This window comes from Haematobia irritans, chromosome 4 (assembly GCF_050003625.1).
Source record: "Haematobia irritans isolate KBUSLIRL chromosome 4, ASM5000362v1, whole genome shotgun sequence".
Taxonomy (NCBI): domain Eukaryota; kingdom Metazoa; phylum Arthropoda; class Insecta; order Diptera; family Muscidae; genus Haematobia; species Haematobia irritans.
In genome coordinates this window covers 74,293,159-74,316,457 of record NC_134400.1, presented here as the reverse complement: position 1 = coordinate 74,316,457, position 23,299 = coordinate 74,293,159, and the positions used below count along the sequence as shown (strand labels likewise).

General features: G+C 37.2%; 1 protein-coding gene and 1 long non-coding RNA gene across 2 annotated transcripts in view; one reads left to right on the top strand and one right to left on the bottom strand.

The window, feature by feature from the left end:
- The window catches only part of kug (FAT atypical cadherin kugelei), a 603,151-nt gene that overhangs the window by 426,138 nt on the left and 153,714 nt on the right, over positions 1-23,299 (bottom strand). The window contains exons 9-10 of the mRNA XM_075308589.1: positions 5,967-6,975; positions 5,727-5,909 (exon numbers count right to left, since the gene is read on the bottom strand). Of these exons, the coding sequence (XP_075164704.1) occupies positions 5,727-5,909; positions 5,967-6,975 (1,192 nt within the window). The remainder of the gene's footprint in view (positions 1-5,726; positions 5,910-5,966; positions 6,976-23,299) is intronic.
- LOC142237221 (uncharacterized) lies at positions 524-5,556 on the top strand. The gene is made up of 3 exons (XR_012722396.1): positions 524-566; positions 631-1,067; positions 3,131-5,556. It is a non-coding gene; the product is annotated as an uncharacterized LOC142237221 (long non-coding RNA).

The following is a 23,299-nucleotide window of genomic DNA, read 5'->3' as shown; positions in this document are numbered from 1 at the left end:
TTGCAAACTTTTTAAATCCACCATTTTCCACCATTGACAGTGGATGAAAATATTTAGCGATCATTTTTATCGTGAGACCCAATGTTGAAATTTTCCAAGGGTTTTTGAATAAGCTTGGGCACCTTCTTTGAAAACAATGGGATTGAACCAGCTGAAGTCAACGACATTATTATTCATACTATTCGCATGAGACGTGATCCATGTGATGCTTTAAATTATAGCTCCCACCTACACCCAATTCAAATTTTTTCAAATGCAAACGTTGTTAAGAAATCAGATAATTTTTTCACTTTCTTCAAAGGTGAAGCCATATATCCTTTTCGTGTTATTTTAACTGATAAAACGATTTTCGAAAACTTCAATTAATATTTTCCAAGAAGTCAAGAATTTTACTTCCAAACCGCCAACTTACCGTCAGAAGAAAAAAACTGGCATTGAAGATATTGAGTACTCTTTTACTAGTAACGAGTACTCAAAAAATGAGTCAGTAACGAGTACTTGTAATCAAATACTCGTTACTTTCCCAACACTACCGGGAAACCAGAAAAATTATTTAGTGTTGTTTGGTAAGTATTGGATTGTATAATATTGTATTCCTTTTAAAGAACTTTTGTTTTTAATAATTTTTAGATTGGAAAATTGTTATTATACATTGATATATGGGAGCAACTGTCGTACAATGGTTCAAGCCCGTTTTGCATACAAACGGTTATGAATTCAATCCTAGTTTCGACTAAACACTATAAAGTTTTGCAACGGATGACTCCCTCTAGAATGTTGGTGATATTTCTGAGTGTTTCAAACCTACTCTAAATTTTCCATCGCAATGGAAAATAGTGTTCAGGCTCGGCTATTAAAATGAGATTCCTTGTCTTTGAGCTTCCTGCATGAAATCGGGTGGCACTCAGTGACAAGAGAGAAGTTCAACACTGCTGTATCATAAGGGACTGAATAGTCAAAGTGGGCCCGAACTGAATAGTCAAAGTGGGACCGAAATAGCGGGCTGCCACTATAGCTAACCTAAACTGTACCCGAATGTTTCACAATTGGCAAAGTTCACCTTAAATGTGAGTATTAAAACCAGGATAACATAGCAACCTTGCTAACAGGTTGGCTGATAACTCCCCGGTCTAACAAAGAAAAACACATTTTTTTGTCAAAATTAGTTTTTTTATAATTAGTTTTTATAGTACTCCTTCGGTTTTGCCTCAAAATAGGCCTCAGTTTCGGCGATCACCTCTTCATTGCAGCCAAATTTTTTCCCTGCGAGCATCCTTTTGAGGTCTGAGAACAAGAAAAAGTCGCTGGGGCCAGATCTGGAGAATACGGTGGGTGGGAAAGCAATTAGAAGCCCAATTCAAGAATTTTTGCCATCGTTCTCAATGACTTGTGGCACGGTACGTTGTCTTAGTGGAACAACAGTTTTTTTCTTCTTCATATGGGGCCGTTTTGACGCGATTTCGACCTTCAAACGCTCCAATAATAGTCACTGTTGATAGCTTTTCCCTTTTCAAGATAATCGATAAAAATTATTCCATGCGCATCCCAAAAAACAGAGGCCATTACTTTGCCAGCGGACTTTTGAGTCTTTCTACGCTTCGGAGACGGTTCACCGGTCGCTGTCCACTCAGCCGACTGTCGATTGGACTCAGGAGTGTAGTGCTGGAGCCATGTTTCATCCATTGTCACATATCGACGGAAAAACTCGGGTGTATTACGAGTTAACAGCTGCAAACACCGCTCAGAATCATCAACACGTTGTTGTTTTTGGTCAAATGTGAGCTCGCGCGGCACCCGTTTTGCACAGAGCTTCCGCATATCCAAATATTGGTGAATGATATGACCAACACGTTCCTTTGATATCTTTAAGGCCTCGGCTATCTCGATCAACTTCATTTTACGGTCATTCAAAATCATTTTGTGGATTTTTTGATGTTTTCGTCGGTAACCACCTCTTTCGGACGTCCACTGCGTTCACCGTCCTCTGTGCTCATTTCACCACGCTTGAATTTTGCATACCAATCAATTATTGTTGATTTCCCTGGGACAGAGTCCGGAAACTCATTATCAAGCCAAGTTTTTGCTCCACCGTATTTTTCCCCTTCAGAAAATAGTATTTTATCAAAACACGAAATTCCTTTTTTCCATTTTTTTTTTCACAATAACAAAAGTTGTTTCACAAAAGACGCTCTAGCTCACAAACTAATTGACTTACAGACGTCAAATTTTGACATGAATCATTTGAAGGTTGGTACTATATAAAAATAATATGCATTTAATACTAGCAACGCCATCTATATGTCAGACCGGGAACTTATCAGCCAACCTGTTATTTTACAAAATACGGCCTTATGAGAATAATGTATGCTTTTAGTTTTAACCATTTTAATTTTTGCTAAAAGTACCTATTTGAACTTTGATGACGTCGTTCAATACAATACCTATAAATAAAAATAGTTTACAAAATAAAATTTTTGTGAGGTATATTTGATGTGAGGTGATTTTTTAATGTATTTTCATTTTCTAAATTCGAATATAGAAGTTAAATTTTTGTATGCAACACGTTTTGAGATATACTTACATTTTTATTTTTTTACTAGACGCGAGAATCATATCTCAAGCAAGAAATGTCCGCGTATATCGTTGAATCTGAGATGAGTTAAGTGGTTCTAAATATATCGATAAAAATTGAGCACATTTTCATCATGTTTTACAGTGATTCTGTGCCGGTGGAAAAGTGCCAACAGTTGAAATAACGTCCGGTTTCACTTTATGCTCGTAAAGGTGATACTTTAACGTAAGAATAAGATTGGAAGGAAAATGACAAAGTTATAAGCATATTTTTTGAAAATGTGCCCTTTTTTAAATATATTTTGAACCACTTAACTTATCACAGATCCACATTTGTTCGATATAATCGTACATTTTTAGCGCGAGAAATGATTTTTCTAATGAAAAAAGGACAAAGAAATATAAGTATATCTCAAAAACTGTTTCATTAAAAAATTTGTAACCTCTATTTTCGAATTCACTTGATGAAAATACATTAAAAGCAACCTCTAATCAAATGTAAATTGTAGTGTAAACTAGTGTAGTTACTAATTGCTTTTTATACTTCTTTTCATTACAGATTGTTACACTCATAGAAAAAAGTCTGCTAAAAACAGCAGTCGATGTCTGCTGTTATATTTTTGTACTTCAGGGCCAAGTGAACTACAATTTATAAATTTTTTAGGTTATAAATTTTTCCCCACAGCATATTAAAGAACCAAAAGTAGTTTTTGGTATATTTTTGCACTGTAATATACCTACTATCTCCTAAATACGATCAGCAAACATTTTGTTTGCTGTTATGCCTCAATTCGATAAATATTCAGATTTTTGGTCAAATACTATAGATATCCATAAAATATTGTTTTAATTATGTTAGGATAGCTCCTAAGTTGACATTTTATTTGTTTTAGACAAAATAAAACATGTTTTAGTGTAATCGAGCTTAAAAAATAGCAGGAAATGTTTGCTATTTCAGCAAACAGTGACTGCTGTCCTTTTTCACCGGACTTTCTGCTGTTTTAGCAGACTTTTCTGCTGTCCCTACTAACAAATTTCTTTGGGTGTATGTTTTATCCGCGTGTATAAGGCCAAAGAAGAAAAATAAACGTAAATAAATCTTGTAAAACACTTCAACTCAACTTCCAATACTTCGATGGAATTCAATTTATTTCACACATTTAATAAATGTAGAAGTTATTGTATTAAATGATTTACGGGTTTCATTTCAACGTATCGTTAAAAACGACCAATTTTGTAGCTGGGACAACAAACATTTGTAGTTGTTATAGCAGTAAAGATGTTAGCTATTTCAACTAACGCAGTTTCCTATTTCAGCAGCGATGTTTGTCAAAAACTTTTAGCAAGCAAGTTTGCTAATTCAACAGCATTTGTTTGCTATTTTAGCTGTAAAAAATGTTTGCTGTTTCAACTAACGAATGTTTGCTGAAACAACTACATGCTACTGCTGTCCCTTTTTCAGCAAACAAAATCTGCTGTTTTAGCAAACATTTTTGCTATTATGAGTAACAACATTTTTTGGGTGTAGTTGAATGCTTCCTTCGACAATCTGAAATTTTTAATAAAACTAACAACACACTAATTCAGGCGGTTAAATAAACAAACATATTTATTAACTTTTATACGAAAACGATGATATATTTATGTCAATATTGTCCTTTCGGCAGGTTAATTGTTTCTTTCAAACCACAAAGCAACACTATCCATTTTATTGTATTTACTAAATTTTTTATATTTTGTTTATTAATTTTTGACAATCACTGACAATGCTGCCAAATTACACCTTTTTATTATTCGTAAGTGGTGTCACTTTACATTATAAGCTGGCTACACTTTTTAGCGAATTCGATAGTATTACATAGTACGAAAGAAAATTCGAATCGAAAGCAATTCTCGAATAAAATTTGAATTCCTATTTGTTATACAGGTTTCAATCTGTCATCACTTCATCCTTTTTTATATACTTTTATTAATGTCCATTTTAAGTACTGAACTTCGCGTTACATAGCAGCCATATTTAAATCATTACAGTATGTGTTTAATATCCAATCAGATAATGTCGTTGCGTAATTGATAATATTGTCTTTTTATTGTTTAATAAAGTAGAAGTTATGTTTTAATATAACATTACGTGTTCATCATTATTTTATAAATGGATTCTGAGCGGTAAAAATGTAACATTATCGAAAAGAATTACTGATGTCGAAATAATTTCACTTTTTATATCGTTTGTGGGGATTGTGACCGGACTATTTCTATTCTGTTCTTTAGTTTTTTTGTCGCTAACACGGGATTGTTTACTAGTTATTTATACATTTTTTATTATTTCAGTGTATTAGATTTGGGAAACCAAATTTTTTGTCTTTATTTAGTTTTAAGGATTTTAATTTTATTTTTTTTTTATTCTGAAGCCTATGGTTAGGATTTATTACTGTGTAATACACCATATGGGTCACACTAGGCCTTAAAATAAATAGTTCAGAAGTTCTTAAAACTTGTAAAGTTTACGAGTAATGAACTTCGTATGGCACTAAAGAAATTTTCGCAATATTCAATTCCACTTTTTTCCTTCAAACTACGTAATTTTTTTTAATAAGTGAAAAATAATAATTTTGTCGAATAAATTTTCTTGAACTTGTCAAAAATTATTTACATACTTTTGTGAAATCTGCGTGATATCTGCATTTCTAATACCGTTTAGTTAGAATTTTCTAAAATTAATCGAATTTTCTAAAATTAATTAAAATTTTCTTTCCTAGTGGTTTCACAGTTTTTTCAGCGTGTCAAGCTGTCAGGCGTAGCATAAGAAGTATCAAGATATTAGTTAAGTAAGCCTAATTGTTCTTTCCCTACTAACCCTTAGTTCATGTTTATACAAAATATAATATGTATATATGTATATAATATGTAGATTTAAAATAATGAAATATTTACTAAATTCATGATATTGCTCCTCCAAAATCAATAAATATAATAATGTAATAATTCACCATGGTTTTTTTCTTCGTTACGAAACAAATCCCCAAACCTGGGCATTATTTCATTTCCATTTCGGGGTGTTATTTTTTGGGGGATTATGTCTCGAAGCTCTATTACATCAAAAAGGCTGACAAACTAGAACCAAAAACAGAATAAATCACAGTATATATACTTACCTATTTATTGAAGCATTTTCACTGACATAAGATCTAGGGTATGAGGATTCTAATATTTGTCCAAAGTACTCGGTTTGTACGAAAGTCGGAGTGTTGTCATTGATATCCAAAATGTGTATAATAACATTGTGATAGGATGATTTTGTTGCCATATTAGTACCTTTGATCGTTAAATTGAATTGTCTGAAAATTAAAGATGATGGACTAAAACAAACGGAAAATATTTAAAAACGAACTTACTTTTGTTGTTCATAATCAATCTTTGAATTGGCCAGAATTACTCCCGTCGATGGATTCATATAGAAAAATCCTTCGTCGTTGCCATCGACTATGTTGTAAAACACCGAAGAAGATGATCTTGCTTCAATATGTGCTATAAATGTACCGATAGGAATATTTTCATATATTTCAATATCACAAGTTGGAGTTAGAAATTTTGGGGGATCGTTGTCCGCCATAACTACAATGATATGCACAGGAATCTGTGATGATAATGAAGGAGTTCCGCAATCCGTTGCCCTTACTTGTAGCATATACTCCTGCATATGCATAATATCCAAATTCTGGGATAGATACACGGTACCAATAGCTTTATCGATTTGGAAGGTGTTTCCAACATTCCCACTGACTATAGTATACACTAGTTCACCATTTACCCCGCTATCTCGATCAGAGGCACTAACTTCCACAATTTTTGACCCAACAACAGCACTTTCGGGTACTTTGCTCTGTAAAATTTTAGTCGTAAATTCAGGACTGTGATCGTTGTGATCATGTATTGTTATTATTATTTTAGCATAATTCCTTTTAGCAGGAGTTCCTTGATCCTTTGCAATAGCTATTAATTCGTGTCGTTTATTTCTCTCATAGTCGAGGGCTTGTGTTACAAACAAATTTCCCGTCACTGAATCTACTCGAAAAAAATTTAGTGAGGAAGGGTCTTTGGATCCATATAGAGTATAAAATATTTTCTGGTCCTCGTCTTTGTCAAGTGCATGGAGCTGTAAAATTATGGATTCCTCCTTAACATTTTCCGAAATGTTTACAAAATATATATCTTTCGTAAATTGAGGGCGATTATCATTAGTATCAGCGACTTTAATATAAACGTGTGTATCGACTACATTCCATCCATCGGTGACACTAATAGTTAGATTATAAGATTTTTGAGATTCCCAGTCGAGTGATTTTGCCAATAGCACATGGCCATTGTCATGTCCAATATAGAAAACATTTCCATCATTTCCTCCTAAAATAATAAACAAAGCGAAAAAAGTTGTGTTAGTGATATAATTCGAAAGCTCTAAAGTAAATAACGTATCTCTCGGATTGTTATTGATAATAATACTAACGGAGTTAAATTTTGATATAATGGAGGTTTACTAATAGACTCAAAGAAAAAAGTTCCTCCGGAACGAAATTTTAGACAAAGGAAATTCTCCTTTGTTATAGTATTTCTTTAAGAACGTTGTAACGTTTGTCTTTAACCATTTTAATTTGATTTTAAAGAATATTTATTGAATTCAAAAGAAAACTTTATTTGTTTAAAATTGCGTTCGTCAAAAAAAAGAAAATTCTTTTTTTTTTTTAATATAGCAATTTAAAACCTAATTGAAACCTACTGTCTGTAGCGAATCGTGGTCTCGTTTAGCGAATCGTGGCGGACGAGCGTGACAGGCCGTCGTGCTGTTGATCATAGAATCAGGGGACTGAATCGAGAGATTTGTAATATAGTCGAGGAAGAATTCGCTTATATTTGAGAAATATTTTTTTAATCTTTTATATAACATAAAACATACCAGAGAACAACACAAAAACAAAAAAATAACAGTTTATTATCATTTAACAGTTTATTATCTCCTAGCGAAGCCGAAGGAGACATAAAGTACCTCAAAGGCCATATTTCCTCCAAATATTAGGAAAGCTGATTGGAATAGGTAAAGGGAATCGTTAAATTTGATGATACCAGAAATGCCAGAGACAAATATGAGCACTGTGCAAGATATCGAACACGCAGTGGTGCGGATTACTAAGGCCTTCAATATGTCACTGACAGCTGCTTGCCCTAGCGGAAAGCCAAGGGAAAAAAATCGACCGCCATGGTGGACTACGGAGTTAAGTAATATGAGGAAATCCTGAAGGAAGTTCTTTAACAAAGCAAAGTCCACAAGAGCTCCGGAGGATTGGGACACAAGATGAATCTGAGAGCATATAAACGAGAACTGAGAAGGTCTCAACAAAACTTTTGGGATGATTACTGTAGCAATATTGAGAATACGTCAGAGGCTTCTAGACTACGGAAGGTTCTAGCATCCACCAACTCCGCTCCAGGTTTCATTAAAACATCGGAGGGCAATTGGACAACGTCCAATGAGGAGACGCTGGAGGTACTATTGGACACACATTTTCCTGGAAATCAGACGGTTAGGTTAGGTTAGGTTAAAGTGGCAGCCCGATTAAATTTCAGGCTCACTTAGACTATTCAGTCCATTGTGATACCACATTTAACTAAAAGTACCTATTACATATGGGCACTTCTAGTCTTAACCACTGAACCTTCTCTATTATTTACTTTTGTGGAACCAACCAGATTGCTCCAAAAACATTAATAAACTGCTTAAGTTAACGTTTTCCAGGTCAGCCAGTAATCTAAAGCTATATGCTCCTAAAATTCGCTTACGCCTTACACAAAAAGCAGGACACTCACACAAGAGGTGTTTAATTGATTCCTTTTCCTCCACGTCATGACAGCTTATACAATAGTCATTATACTTCGCACCTATAGTTTTTGCAAATTCGCCTATCAGGCAGCGACCCGTTATAGCAGATATTAGGAGTGCTATCTGACGCCTTGAGAACACTAGCATATCTAGTGTGCGGTTTAAGTTTAAATGGGGCCATATTTGCTTGGTGTCGTTACAACCCTTGCAATTTTCCCATCGAATATTGGCCATCATAACAGCCTTCTCACGCAGTAAGAGCTTGCAGGTGGCCAGAGGCATACCAACAGATTCTAGTTCCCCTGGAATATGTAAGGTAGTTCCTAGCCTTGCTAACACATCTGCTTCACAGTTCCCCGGTATGTTCCTATGACCAGGCACCCATATTAGGTGAATATTGTACTGCTCAGGCATCTCGTTGAGAGATTTGCGGCAGTCTATGACGGTTGAACCAGGTTCTGGCGGTGCCACAGTGGCTCAGCGGTCGTTTCCTATCGAGGAAATTGTATCGGAATCTAGAATAAAATGGTCCTTAAATAGCTTTGGACCATTCAAATCCCCCGGACCTGATGGAATTACTCCAGAGGAATTACAAGCAGTGGCTGAAAGAATTATCCCCTGGTTGATGGTGATATATAAACGATGTGTAAACATAGCATATATTCCAGAAAAGTGAAGAGAAACAAAAGTCGTCTTCATACCTAAAGCGGGGAAAAGCCTCTCACTCGAGTGCGAAGGATTTCCGACCAATCAGCTTATCATCATTCCTACTTAAGACCCTGGAGAGGAGGATAGACATGTATCTTAGAACTAGAGTGGATTCAAGTTTGCTCTCGAAACGACAGCATGCATACTCGAAGGGCAGGTCTACTGAGACCGCATTGCATGAACTAGTCAGCTTTATTGAACGCTCACTATCTGTCAAAGAATACACAATCGTGGCGTTTCTAGACATCGAAGGGGCGTTCAATAATGTCCATCCGAGCTCGATATTAAATGGACTGACAACTCTGAATGTTGATCCATGTATACTTTGGCTGTTAGACGAACTGCTACTGAAGAGACGTATTTCAGCCACACTAGGAAAGCAAACATACAAAGGTATGTGAACAGAGGCACTCCCCAAGGAGGAGTTCTATCACCTCTTCTTTGGAATGTTGCAAAGTTGAACCTATGGTTATTGCGAGAGATCTCTGAAGAGGACATTCTTGATGACTCGATTGAAGCGGCTGATGTGACGGTTGTTGAAAATCTCGATGGTACTACGGATCCTCCAGATAAATCTTCATCATTGTAAGGCTGCATGTGCTGCCTTAAAAGTTCTCCTGATGAAAGGGAACATAGATATAGTTCTTATTCAAAAACCATATGTTTATAGAAACAAAATATGTGAATTAAGTACTCCGGGGTTCAAACTATTGCAGTATACTGGTAATGATTTAAATCGAGCCTGTATAATTGCTAAAAACGAGCTCAACATGTTTCTGCTTCCTTCAATGTGCAATACAGACACTGTCGTTGCCAGTTTAGAAATAGCCAAATGCAAATATTGGGTATCTTCGGCATAAGCGTAGGAAGGCCTCTGGGGAGGGGGCTTAGACCTCCCAGAAAAAATTTAGCCCCCCCCCCAGAATTTGAAAACCTATTTACGATTTTACATTTTTATAAAAATTAAACAAGTATATACAACCGCACAAAGTTCCCCTAAAGACTTTCATGCACAATCGAATTACTTGGGTTGTGGTAACAGTTGCCGATGACAATGTTTGAAGTCTGATATTTATGAAATAGAACTGTGATTGAACTTATGGTTTAGTTAAATAACTAACAGCCTGTTTCTGTATGTCGAACGAGTTCAATCGACCGACTGAAATGCATAGAAACAGCTGTTTTTTGGTTATAAATTCAGCTGTTTGTTTCCATTTTAGTCGATCGGCAGAGCTCATTCGACATACAGAAACAGGCTGTAAAGCTCCTTTATTATATTGTTTAGTCTGGTTTAGTCATCTTAATTAAAAAATAGTAATTGGTATTAAAACTATTCTTTCATAAATTAATATCTTAATAATGCTGCAAAAAAGCGTCGCCAAAAAAGAAGTGAAAATGTTCTTTTTGGGTCCGGAAGTGGTGCGAAATTGGCGGAGGAGCGATGAATGTAATAGGAACTCGTCATAGAACGAATGTCCACCGTTTCAACAGCCGTTGCAATAAATTTGCATCACTTCTTAAGGTGTGATCCGAATTCAGAGTTTTGAATGTGAATTAATATATTTTCCCAAATAAATAATTTTTATTTATTCGTTTTTTATTTGGTTTTTGGTCGACCTTTTGTTAGAATTATATAAATATTTATAAAGACCTCGAGCTTCAAGAAACATTAATTTATAGTAATTTTTATATTTTTTTATGATTTTTAATGCATTCTAACGCTTGTTTGAATATTTTCAAAAATTATCGATTTATAATGGATTTAATTTTTGTGGCAAAATTTGAATAATTTTTACCATTTTATTTATTCGTACTCTTTTTTTAAACTATTTGAAAAAAGAAAACAAAAATTACGCATTAAAATATGAAAAAGCTGAAGTAAAAAATATCCTGTGTAGTTAATATAATTAACTTCTTTGTGAGGACATTTTTGGAAGTGCTTTTAAAGTTGTGCCTTTAAAACAAATCCCAAATTTTTTTTGGTGGGAAAAGTGTGGAACTACTTTTAGTTGCTAATATATAATTATTTTGATGTCTATTTTTTTATTCTTTTTTATGAAATAAAACAATAATTGAACCTAGGGGGGGCTATAGCCCCCCCTAGGAAAATTGTCTAGCTACGCTAATGATCTTCGGTCTACATGGGACATGACAGGGAGATGCCTCCATGTGCCGTTAAGACCTTAGTGGAGGAGTCACTGAAATCGAAGACGAAACTCATTATGGGATGCGATGCGAATGCACATCATAGTATATGGGGAAGTAGTGATACTAATGCAAGGGGTGAGTCGCTAATAGAGTTTATTTTGCGTACTAATCTGGTAGTTTGCAACAAGGGAGATGCCCCAACCTTTGTCACTAAAAACAGGCAAGAGGTTTTGGACATCACCTTGGCCTCGCAAGAACTGAATGAAATGATATCTGAGTGGCATGTTTTAAGTGAACACAGTTTCTCAGATCATCGCTACATCAGTTTCAAATTTGATGTTCATACCACCAAGACCATATTTCCGCCAAATGTTAGGAAAGCTGACTGGAATAGGTATAGGGAATCGTTCAATATGACGATACCGGAAATACCAGAGACAAATATGAGCACTGTGCAAGTTATCGAACACGCAGTGGAGCGGATTACTAAGGCCTTCAACATCTCACTGAAAGCTGCATGCCCTAGAGGGAAGCCAAGGGGAGAAAATCGACCACCATGGTGGTCTACGGAATTAAGTAATATGAAGAAATCCTGCAGGAAGCTATTTAACAAGGCAAATTCCACCAGAGCCCCTGAGGATTGGGACACTTACAAGAAGAATCTGAGAGGATGCAAGCGAGAATTGAGAAAGGCTCAGCATAACTCTTGGAATGATTACTGCAGCAGTATTGAGAATACGTCCGAGTCTTCCAGACTACGGAAGGTTCTAGCATCCACCAACTCCGCTCCAGGTTTTATTAAAACGTCGGAGGGCAATTGGACAACGTCCAGTGAGGAGACGCTGGAGGTACTATTGGAAATCAGACGGTTGAACCATGTACTGGCGGTGCCGCAGTTGCTCAGCGGTCGTTTCTCGTCGAGGAAATTGTATCGGAAACTAGAATAAGATGGGCGCTAAATAGCTTTGGACCATTCAAATCCCCCGGACCTGATGGAATTACTCCGGCGGAGTTACAAGCGGTGTTACAAGCGGTTATCCCCTGGTTGTCGGCGATATATAAAGGATGTATCAACTTATCATATATCCCAGGAAAGTGGAGGGAAACAAAAGTCGTTTTCATACCTAAAGCGGGAAAAGCCTCTCACTCGAAGGCGAAGGATTTCCGACCAATCAGCTTATCCTCATTCCTACTTAAGACTCTGGAGAAGATGATAGATATTAATCTTAGAACTAGCATCGATTCAAGTTTGTTCTCGAAACGACAGCATGCATACTCGAAGGGAAGGTCTACTGAGACCGCATTACATGAACTAGTCAGCTTTATTGAAAGCTCACTATCTGTCAAAGAATACACAATCGTTGCGTTTCTAGGCGTCGAAGGGGCGTTCAATAATGTCCATCCGAGCTCGATATTAAATGGACTGACAACTCTGAATGTTGATCCATGTATACTTAGGCTGTTAGACGAACTTCTAATGAAGAGAAGTATTTCAGCCACACTAGGACAAGCAACCATACAAAGGTATGTGAACAGAGGCGCTCCCCAAGGAGGAGTTCTATCACCTCTTCTTTGGAATGTTGCTATAAATAACCTTCTGGTTACCCTAGAAAAAGAAAGGATAAAAGTGGTTGCATACGCAGATGATGTGGCTCTAGCAGTCAGGGGAAAATTCCCATCCACAATCAGAGATTCAAAAGGCCCTCCGGATGACTGAGAAATGGGCGAAAGACAATGGTCTTGGGGTAAATCCTGCAAAGACAGAATTAGTCATGTACTGCAAAGATCGCAAAACTCCCACGGTTAGGCCTATTTCCTTAGGGGGTATTGAAATTCCCTTTGGTGAGTGTGCAAAATACCTTGGCGTTATTTTGGACAGGAAGCTGAACTTTAAGCTTAATATTGAAGAAAGGGCGAGAAAATCAACGGTAGCTTTGTACTCGTGCAAAAAGGCAATAGGAAAAAAGTGGGGACTAAAACCAAAAATTGTGCATTGGCTATACACGGCAGTGGTTAGACCTATAATGCTATATGGTGTTGTAGTGTGGTGGCCGGCACTTCAAAAACCGACTTGTTTAGATAAAGTTCAGCGTATGGCGTGTTTGTGTATTTCAGGCGCATTCAGCAAGACAGGAACAAATTCCCCTAATGTCATGCTGCACCTATTGCCTTTAGACATTTTGGCCAAACAATCAGCTGCAACAACGACCACAGCGAGCTATCGCTGTGGTCGGAAAAAAGTTACGGTCACAGTTCGGTCCTCAAAATAATGCCAGATGTGCCTAACGTAGTGGATTACACTTTGGCGAGTCCACTTTTCGACAAAAAGTTTGCGACTTCAATCCCCAACAGTGAGGCGTGGTGCACACAGACCCCGGGGAATAAAGAATATATAGATTTCTTCACTGATGGCTCCAAATTGGATGGACAAGTGGGGTTCGGAGTATATTCTAATGATCTGGAACTTCGAATAGCGAAAAGATTACCTAATCACTGTAGTGTTTTCAGGCTGAAATATTAGCAATAAGAGAGGTGGCGAATTGGCTGAGAAGTAATGTTCCAAAAAATGTGGGAATTAATATATACTCAGACAGTCAATCTGCAATAAAAGCCTTGGACTCTGTGTTCCTTAACTCGAAAACGGCCATCGACTGCCGCAAATCTCTCAATTAGATGGCTGAGCAGTACAATATTCACCTAATATGGGTGCCTGGCCATAGGAACATACCGGGGAACTGCGAAGCGGATGAGTTGGCAAGGCTAGGGACTACCTTACATATTCCAGGGGAACTAGAATTTGTTGGTATGCCCCTAGGTACCTGCAAGCTCATGCTGCGTGAGAAGGCTGTTATGATGGCTAATGTTCGATGGGAGAATTGCAAGCAAATATGGCCCCATTTCAACTTAAACCGCACACTAGATATGCTAATGTTCTCGAGACGTCAGATATCACTCCTGATATCTGCTATAACGGGTCGTTGCCTGATAGGCGATTTTGCAAAAACTATTGGCGCGAAGTATAATGACTATTGTATGAGCTGTCATGATGCGGAGGAAAAAGAATCAATTAAACACCTCTTGTGTGAGTGTCATGCATTTTGTGTAAAGCGCAAGCAACTTTTAGGAGCATATAGCTTCAGATTACTGGCGGATCTGGAAAACGTTAACTTAAGCAGTCTGCTAATGTTTTTAGAACAATCTGGTTGGTTCAGCGAAGAAAAATAATCGAGAAGGTTCAGCGGTTAAAACTAGAAGTGCCCATATGTAATAGGTACTTTTAGTTAATGTGGTATCACAATGGACTGAATAGTCTAAGTGAGCCTGAATCTTAATCGGGCTGCCACTTTAACCTAACCTAACCTAACAGTAAATTCAGATATTTATCTAAAATTTTCCAATTTTTTATTTCTTCCAATTGACCACGAACTTCGTTTCACAAAGAAGCTTTGAAAACCACATGTTTTTTCTTTGTATTTCAGGGTAGTGTTATGTCAAAGTTTTCTTTAAGTATTTTCAACACATTTTCAAAGATTTCGTCAATATCTTTCCGATTTGCAAGTAATTGGCAAACATTTTGAAAATGTATTGAAGCTGTTTGAAGTCAAGTTGAATGTATGTTGTTGAACTCAAAGTGAATAGGCGTTACATTTGAAAAACGCTCATCCTGGTTTATGGGAAGTAATAAACACAACCAAAATGATATAAACTGTTTTTTGTTTGTTTTTGCATTGTTCTCTGGTATGTTTTATGTTATATAAAAGATTAAAAAATATTTCTCAAATATAAGCGAATTCTTCCTCGACTATCTTACAAATCTCTCGATTCAGTTCCCTGATTCTATGATCAACAGGGTAAGCACGACGGCCTGTCACGCTCGTCCAAACTGAATAGGGGTTACATTTGAAAAACGCTCATCCTGGTTTATGGGAAGTAATAAACACAACCAAAATGATAAGAAACTGTTTTTTTTTGTTGTTCTCTGGTATGTTTTATGTTATATAAAAGATTAAAAAAATATTTCTCAAATATAAGCGAATTCTTCCTCGACTATATTACAAATCTCTCGATTCAGTCCCCTGGTTCTATGATCAATAGGGTTAGCACGACGGCATGTCACGCTCGTCCGCCACGATTCGCTACAGACAGTAGGTTTCAATTAGTTTTTAACTTGCTATACTGAAAAAAAAGAATTTTCTTTTTTTGACGAACGCAATTTTAAACAAATAAAGTTTTCTTTTGAATTCAATAAATATTCTTTAAAATCAAATTAAAATGATTAAAGACAGGTTAGGTTAGGTTAAAGGTGCAGCCCGATTAAATTTCAGGCTCACTTAGACTATTCAGTCCACATTTAACTAAAAGTACCTATTACACATCGGCACTTATAGTCTTAACCACTGAACCTTCTCTATTATTTACTTTTGTTGAACCAACCAGATTGCTCCAAAAACATTAACAAACTGCTTAAGTTAACGTTTTCCAGGTCCGCCAGTAATCTAAAGCTATAAGCTATACACAAAAAGCAGGACACTCACACAAGAGGTGTTTAATTGATTCCTTTTCCTCCACATCATGACAGCTTATACAATAGTCATTATAATTCGCACCTATAGTTTTTGCAAATTCGCCTATCAGGCAGCGACCCGTTATAGCAGATATCAGGAGTGCTATCTGACGCCTTGAGAACACTTGCATATCTAGTGTGCGGTTTAAGTTTAAATGGGGCCATATTTGATTGGTGTCGTTACTCCCTCTCTTGACAAAGTTTTACGAAAGTTTTGGGAAATCGAAGAAATACCTTGCTCACGCCCTCTTTCGGAAGATGAGAGATATTGTGAGGAGCTTTATGCGAGTACGACTACACGTCACGAAGATGGAAGGTACATCGTAAGACTACCTTTCAATAAAGAGTTTCCAGAATCGGTATATCTGGGATCTTCCTCTAGGTCAGCTTAAAAGAATAGAGCAAACTTTAATGAAGAATCCGGACCTCCAAACTCAATACAATGCTGTTCTAGAAGAGTATCTCTCCTTAGGGCATATGGAAGAAACATCGAATGTAGAAATTTATTCAAATGGGAAATGTAATTCATTCTATCTTCCACACCACGCTGTTGTGCGACCCGAACACAAGTCCACGAAAGTGAGGATTGTGTTTAATGCCTCCCGAAAATCCAAATCCGGATTTTCTTTAAATGATGTTTTATTAACCGGACCCACTCTTCAGACCGAATTAATTTCAACGGTTCTGAATTGGAGAAAATACAAATATGTTTTTTGTGGCGATATACAAAAAATGTACAGGCAAATACTTGTACATCCCGATGACCGCTGCTTTTAAAGAATTGTATATCAACGAGACGCCAATAGCCCGGTTAAAAACTACCAGCTTAAAACCGTGACTTTCGGTTTAAACTGCGTTCCATATCTGGCCATCCGGTCATTATGAGCATGAGCGGCAGTTCCCAAAGGTAGCATCAGTATTACGAATGGAGACCTATGTCGATGATATTCTTGCAGGTGGTTATTCGATCGCTGAAACGAAGCAAATCCAATCTCAGCTCATGATCACTCTAGCTTCTGCAGGATTCCCCTTAAAGAAGATAACAGCTAACGATTATCAACTTCTAGAACACTTATCACCAGAGGACTTATATGATACAGATTTTTTGCGCCTCGATGAGGCAAGTTCAACCAAAACACTTGGTATCAAGTGGAATGCGTTGACAGATTCCTTTACATACGTTATGAATCCAGTTCAAAGTCCATCAAGCCTGACCAAGAGACACATTTTATCAATGGTGGCACAGCTCTTTGACCCAGCTGGGTGGATAACACCTATTGTAATAAGGGCCAAAATATTAATGCAGCAACTGTGGCTAGAAGGTTGTGGTTGGATGATATAATCAGCGAGGATTCTCGTCGGTCATGGGAACAATTGTATTTCGACTTCTCGCATATAAGTTCTATTCGGATTCCTCGTTGGACCAATACATGCCTTCCGATAAAATCCAAATTCATGGATTCTCAGACGCGTCTAAGGCAGCTTATTGTGCCTGCGTCTATATAAGAGTGCAAGCTTCTGGTTATGTTGCGTATTCGAATCTTCTAGTCGCAAAAAGCAAGGTTGCGCCACTGCAAACAGTATGTTTGCCACGGTTGGAGCTTAATGGAGCAGAATTGCTTGCGAAGCTGGTAAACTATATAGTCAATCTGTTTGATTTCAAGAACTCTGATATGATTCTATGGACAGACTCGTCCATTGTTCTCGGATGGCTTTCAAAACCTCCGTGGTCTTGGGAAACATATGTTGCAAATCGCACGTCCAAGATTCACACCCTTGTTCCACGAGCACAGTGGCGAAACGTGTCCACACACGACAATCCTTCCGATTTGGGTACAAGGGGTCGCAGGCCGCAGGAACTTCAAAACAATTTACTTTGGTGGAATGGTCCATCATGGTTAACAAATCCACCAGCAACCTGGCCAAAGAGCAATCCCATTTCCACTCCCGAAACTGGAAGAAGGGTGCAGGCCTTTAACGTTAGTTCAGAAACTTCGGACATTATAGACAGATTCTCGTCATATACAAAAGCTTTAAGAGTTGTATCTTATATTTTCCGATTTTACAACCGTCTGCGTCATAATGTCGATGTTGTCACCCACTCCTCTATTGATCTGACTCATAGCGAAATAGTATTCTCAAAGAAGAGATTGATTAGTATAATCCAAAAGCAATACTTCAACAGGGAATATGATGCTATTTTACGAAAGAGTCCATTACCGAAAGACAGCCCATAGAACCCAATCAATCCTTTTATAGATCAAGATGACATCCTTCGTGTAAACGGCCGTCTAGCGCATTCGGCATTACCATATAATGAAAGCCACCCCATAATTCTTCCCGGAAATTCTAGGCTCTGTACTCTGTTTCTTTCGCACCTACATAATTTTTTAGTACATGCCGATTGTATCCTTGTGTCGGATGGTGCAAACAGAATTCTATATTTCAAGATGGAAACCAAGAGTGAAATCCATCATCCGTAGGTGCAAAGTTTGTACTATTTTTAAACAAAAATCATGTTCACAAATCATGGCACCTTTACCTCTAGATAGGTGTACCATTACGCCCCCCTTTCATGTAACCGGACTCGATTTCGCGGGTCCGTTTGAGCTCAGAACATCCCACTTACGAAAGGCCCCATTGTAAAAGGTTACGTATCAGTATTTGTTTTAAGCACCATTTCAAGAGAGTGGCTGGGTCCCATAAATTTACTTACGAACAACTGGCGACAGTTTTGGCTCGAATAGAGGGAGTTCTTAACTCTCGTCCGATTAGCGCAATATCCGAGGTTCCATCGGATCTAACAGCCCTCACACCAGGTCATTTTTTAAAAGGAGCTCCCATGTTGTCTTTGCCGGAACCACTCACCCAAAATATATCTGTAGTTAATCGATGGACTAAGCTAAAAGCTTTGCATCATCAGTTTGCAATACAATGAAAAGATGATTATCTCAAGTCCCTACAAAAGCGATATAAATGGAAGCAACCAAATCGAAATGTCCGAATTGGAGATTTGGTAGTCTTAATCGACGATTTGATGCCTCCAAATGAATGGCGATTAGGACGCATCGAGCAAACTCATTGTGGGCCAGATGGTAATATACGAATAGTTGATGTTCGAACTGCGACCGGGCTCGTTAGTCGTCCCATTGTAAAGTTGTGTCATTTACCCTTTCTAGACGCCGAAAATTCTTAACAACCAAGCTACTAACATTTACATAATCACCACGCTCTTCACGGTCGTGAAGAACGTATTTACACTAACAAATCTCTGAATTTATACTCTTACAGCGCCATCCGTAGGTCAAATTTGTATCGGTGCATGGTATGCAAAGGCTTCCACAGCATTCGTGTATGCCCCAGATTCGCAAAAATGACGCCGCTGGAAAGAAGTCGCACTGTAAGGCTACACAAATACTGCATCAATTGTTTAGCGAAAAGTCATACTGTCAAAACTACCACCACACGATGTTGCATCCACATCATCGAACCATCAAACTGAACGAAGCCATCAAACTGAACGAAGAGGTACACAGCAGCAACGAGGTGGTGACTCACATTCAAAACGAAGTTATAAACGCAAACAACAAAAAAAGAACAACATCTCACGTCCTAGTACAACCAACAACAACAACCGCGGCCAACAGCCAACAATCGATACTCACGTCCTATCGGATGCAATCCGTTCACTTGCGTCTGTACTTTGCGCAAGCCACAGACCAGCCACATCCTAGGCCGGGCGCCATGTATAAACCTATGGGTTTATACTTAATATATTTGAACTCAATTTGTAACGGTTTTTTTGAATTAAGTTAACTTGAATTCTACAGTTTGAAAATTATTATTATTATCGTTAAGTTTGACAACGAATGTCATCAAAATGAATTTTTATGTACTGAAAGATAAAATATAAATCACTAGTTTTCTTGGTAGGTAGTGACCTACATTTTATCACTTTTGAATCAACCTTACACGAAACTGCATTTTATACTGGTGAGGAACATCAACCCTAATAAATCTGGTACCTTGAACTGACTTCACTTGGTTTTATTTTATCTCTTCTCTATCTCATCCACTTGGGTAAACATACTTGTGTGGATTGAACTCCCTGAGAGACTCTATCCCACAAGTAACTCTTCTCATCTCCTCTTGCCCAGGAACTCCTTGCTCTGGTGAGATTAGCCGATCTCTGTAACTGAATGTACAGTCCACAACAACAACAGGCAATCGGTCATATCGCTCCACTCGCTCAACTCCAACACCAGTGCGTTAGAGTACCCCTTTTACCTGCAGGAGCCCCCTTGCCTACAGCAAACCTCCAAAAATATTCATAATTATATTCGTGAGCATTTTTTTTCCTTGTAAAAGTTGGCCCATTCCGTCCAAAGCATGTTTTTGACGAGATTTTCCGCATCTTTTACTGAATAGTCTGACTTTATAGTACATCCTGCGATTGCAGCATGCTTTGCAAAGTAGTCTGCCAGCTCATTTGGGGGTATACCCGCATGTGAAGGAGTCCAAATTACATAAAGTTTTGAGATCATAGAATCATTGATTTTGGTTAAAATATTGTTGGCTAGAAAGGAGTAAACATGCATTTTTGTTGTCTGTGAAAATTGCAGCCTTTTCTATGCCATCTTCAATAATGATATCTATGGCTTTTTCGACAGAATGAAGCTCTCCGGTGAGTGAATATACTTTGGTGGGGATGTGAAAAACAAAGTTTTCATTGCTTGATATATTACATACAGAGCATCCTGTGGAGTTTTGATTTGGTGAAGCATCGGTTGCCCAGATCGAGCAGCCTTCCGATTTTAAGTCATCAACTTCCTCGTGGTAGAAAGCAAGTAAGCATTCTTTGTTTATGCTGTTTTTTTTTTTTTGGAAAGACGTTAATTTTTATTTCCACTTTATCTGAAGGGAAAACATTTTTGTTTATTTTTAGTTTATTAAAAATGTTTTTGAATTTTGTATATATATATATATCAGTCCAAGACTTGTTTTGGGTGAATCTGATATTGTTACTTCATCATATAGTGAAGGATTGAAAGTTTTAATATTTATTAGCTCTTTAGTAGCTAAATATTGAGCACGTTGTTGTGGAGGTAAGACCCCTGCTAACGCATATACCACATGAGTGGGCGTAACTTTTGTTAATCCGAGATTTCTTTTGAGAATCTGGTTTTGGAAGGTCGTATATTTTTTGCAAAGATATTTGGGAGTATGTGCCATCGACGAGATTAAGTATTCGGCTTTGGAGAAAATTAGAGATTTGGTGATATTCGTTGCTATTGATGATGTAGACCATACGGTCTTTAAGGTTGTGATCATTTTTAAAGCATTTAGAGATCTACTGCATGATTGGGTGACACTTTCATAGTGATCTTTTAGGGATATGCTGTGTTTTATTTTTTTTCCCAAGAAAGTTATCGATGGAACTGGTTTTATTAGATTTCCCCCTATAGAAATCAGGGGTACTTTTCTTGCACCCTTGGCAACAAGGGTGGGTCCCTGAGTCGATCTAGCCATGTCCGTCCCAGAAGCCATAGTTTTACCCTGATTTGCTTGAAATTTTGCACAAACATAACACTTGGTCGTATAGTCAAGTGTGCAAAATTTGATTGAAATCTGTTCAGATTTAGATATAGCTCCCATATATATCTTTCGCCCGATATGGACTTATATGGCCCCAGAAGCCAGAGTTTTACCCTAATTTGCTTGAAATTTTGCACCAGGAGAACAATAAGTACTATAGTCAGGTGTGCCAAATTTGATTGAAATCGGTTCAGATTGAGATATAGTTCTCATATACATCTTTCGCCCGATATAGACTTATATGGCCCCAGAAGCCAGAGTTTTAGCCCAATTTGGTTGAAATTTTGCACTAGGAGTTCAATTAGTAGTGTAGTCAAGTGTGTTAAATTTTATTGAAATCGGTTCAGATTTAGATATAACTCCCATATATATCTTTCGCCCAATTTTCCGTCATATGACCACAGAGTTCAAAGATGTAGTCCGATTTACGTGAAATTTTACAGGTAGTAGAATTAAAATACTAAGTATGCATGTCAAATTTGGTTGAAATCGGTTCAGATTTCTATATAGCTTCCATATATATGATTTTCCGATTTGGGCAAAAATGACCAAAATACCCACATTTTCCTTATAAAATCGCCACTGCTAAATCGAAACCTTGTAAAAGTGACTCAAATTTTCCTTTATTCCTAATACATATCTATCGACCGATAAATCATAAATACACTTTTGCGAAGTTGCCTCAAAATTGGTTCATATTAAAATGTTTCCCATATTTTTTTACTAACATAGTGTACCATCCCAGGACATTAGCCGACTTAAATTTTAAGTCTATAGATTATAAATTTTGTTCAGATGGAGTCAGATTTAAATGTATGTATTTGGGACAAAAACCTTTATATATAGCACCCAACACATTTGACGGATTTGATATAATATCGAAAATGTGGATTTACAAAGTGGTGCAGGGTATAATATAATCGGCCCCGCCCGACTTTAGACTTTCCTTACCTGTTTTCTTTTAAGACGTCATTAAATTCATTCATACACATTCATGAAATCATTTTTGTGCCATCAGATTTAATTTTAATAGGTTTGGATACCGAGTTGTTTTGAATTTTAGTTTGAAGGTGATTTAAAAACAATTTGTAATTTTCGATGCACCATCTAGTTCCAGAACGTGAAGATAACCACTTCGGCAATCACGTACAAATTTAAAAAGATATTTTGATGCGGGATTCTTGTTTAGATCCGCAATTTTTGATTTAAAAGCCTGTTTTTTGGCCGATTTGATTGAATTTTTTTCTCCAAATCAAAGGACTTTTGTGCAGCTTGTCTGAGACGGAAGAGTTTTTATGTTATTTCATTCCACCAATTTTTGGGCCTTTTTTGTCCGTGATTCTGAATGACGCTTTATTAATTTCGTTTTTGAAGACTTGTTGGATATCTTCTATGTTGTTTGGAAGAATTGCTTCATTAAGATTTTTGCAAAGTGCGTGTTTAGACAGAAAGGATTTGTTTGATTTCGTTTTCCTTAACACTTATGCAAATGGGGAAATGATGACTTCCGCCAATGGTGGAGTTTAGTACTTTCCAGCTTAAGATGAGCGTTGTGTTTGTAAAAGACAGGTGCAGAACAGAGCCAGGACAGTTGTCAGTTAAGCACTTTTTAAAAGTCCAAGAGCCGTCATTTAGAACTCTGAAAATTGAGTTTTCAAAAACATCTTTAATCATAGTCCCTCTTACCGAATCACGAATGTCACCGAAAAACGTCGACCGGGCATTAAAATCTCCAAATATAAAAACGTTTGTTTTCCCCCTCCAGGAAAACAAATAATTTTTCTAGTTCATTTTTAAGGTTTGATGAGCTCACAGAGTTTGGGAAATAAACTAAAACA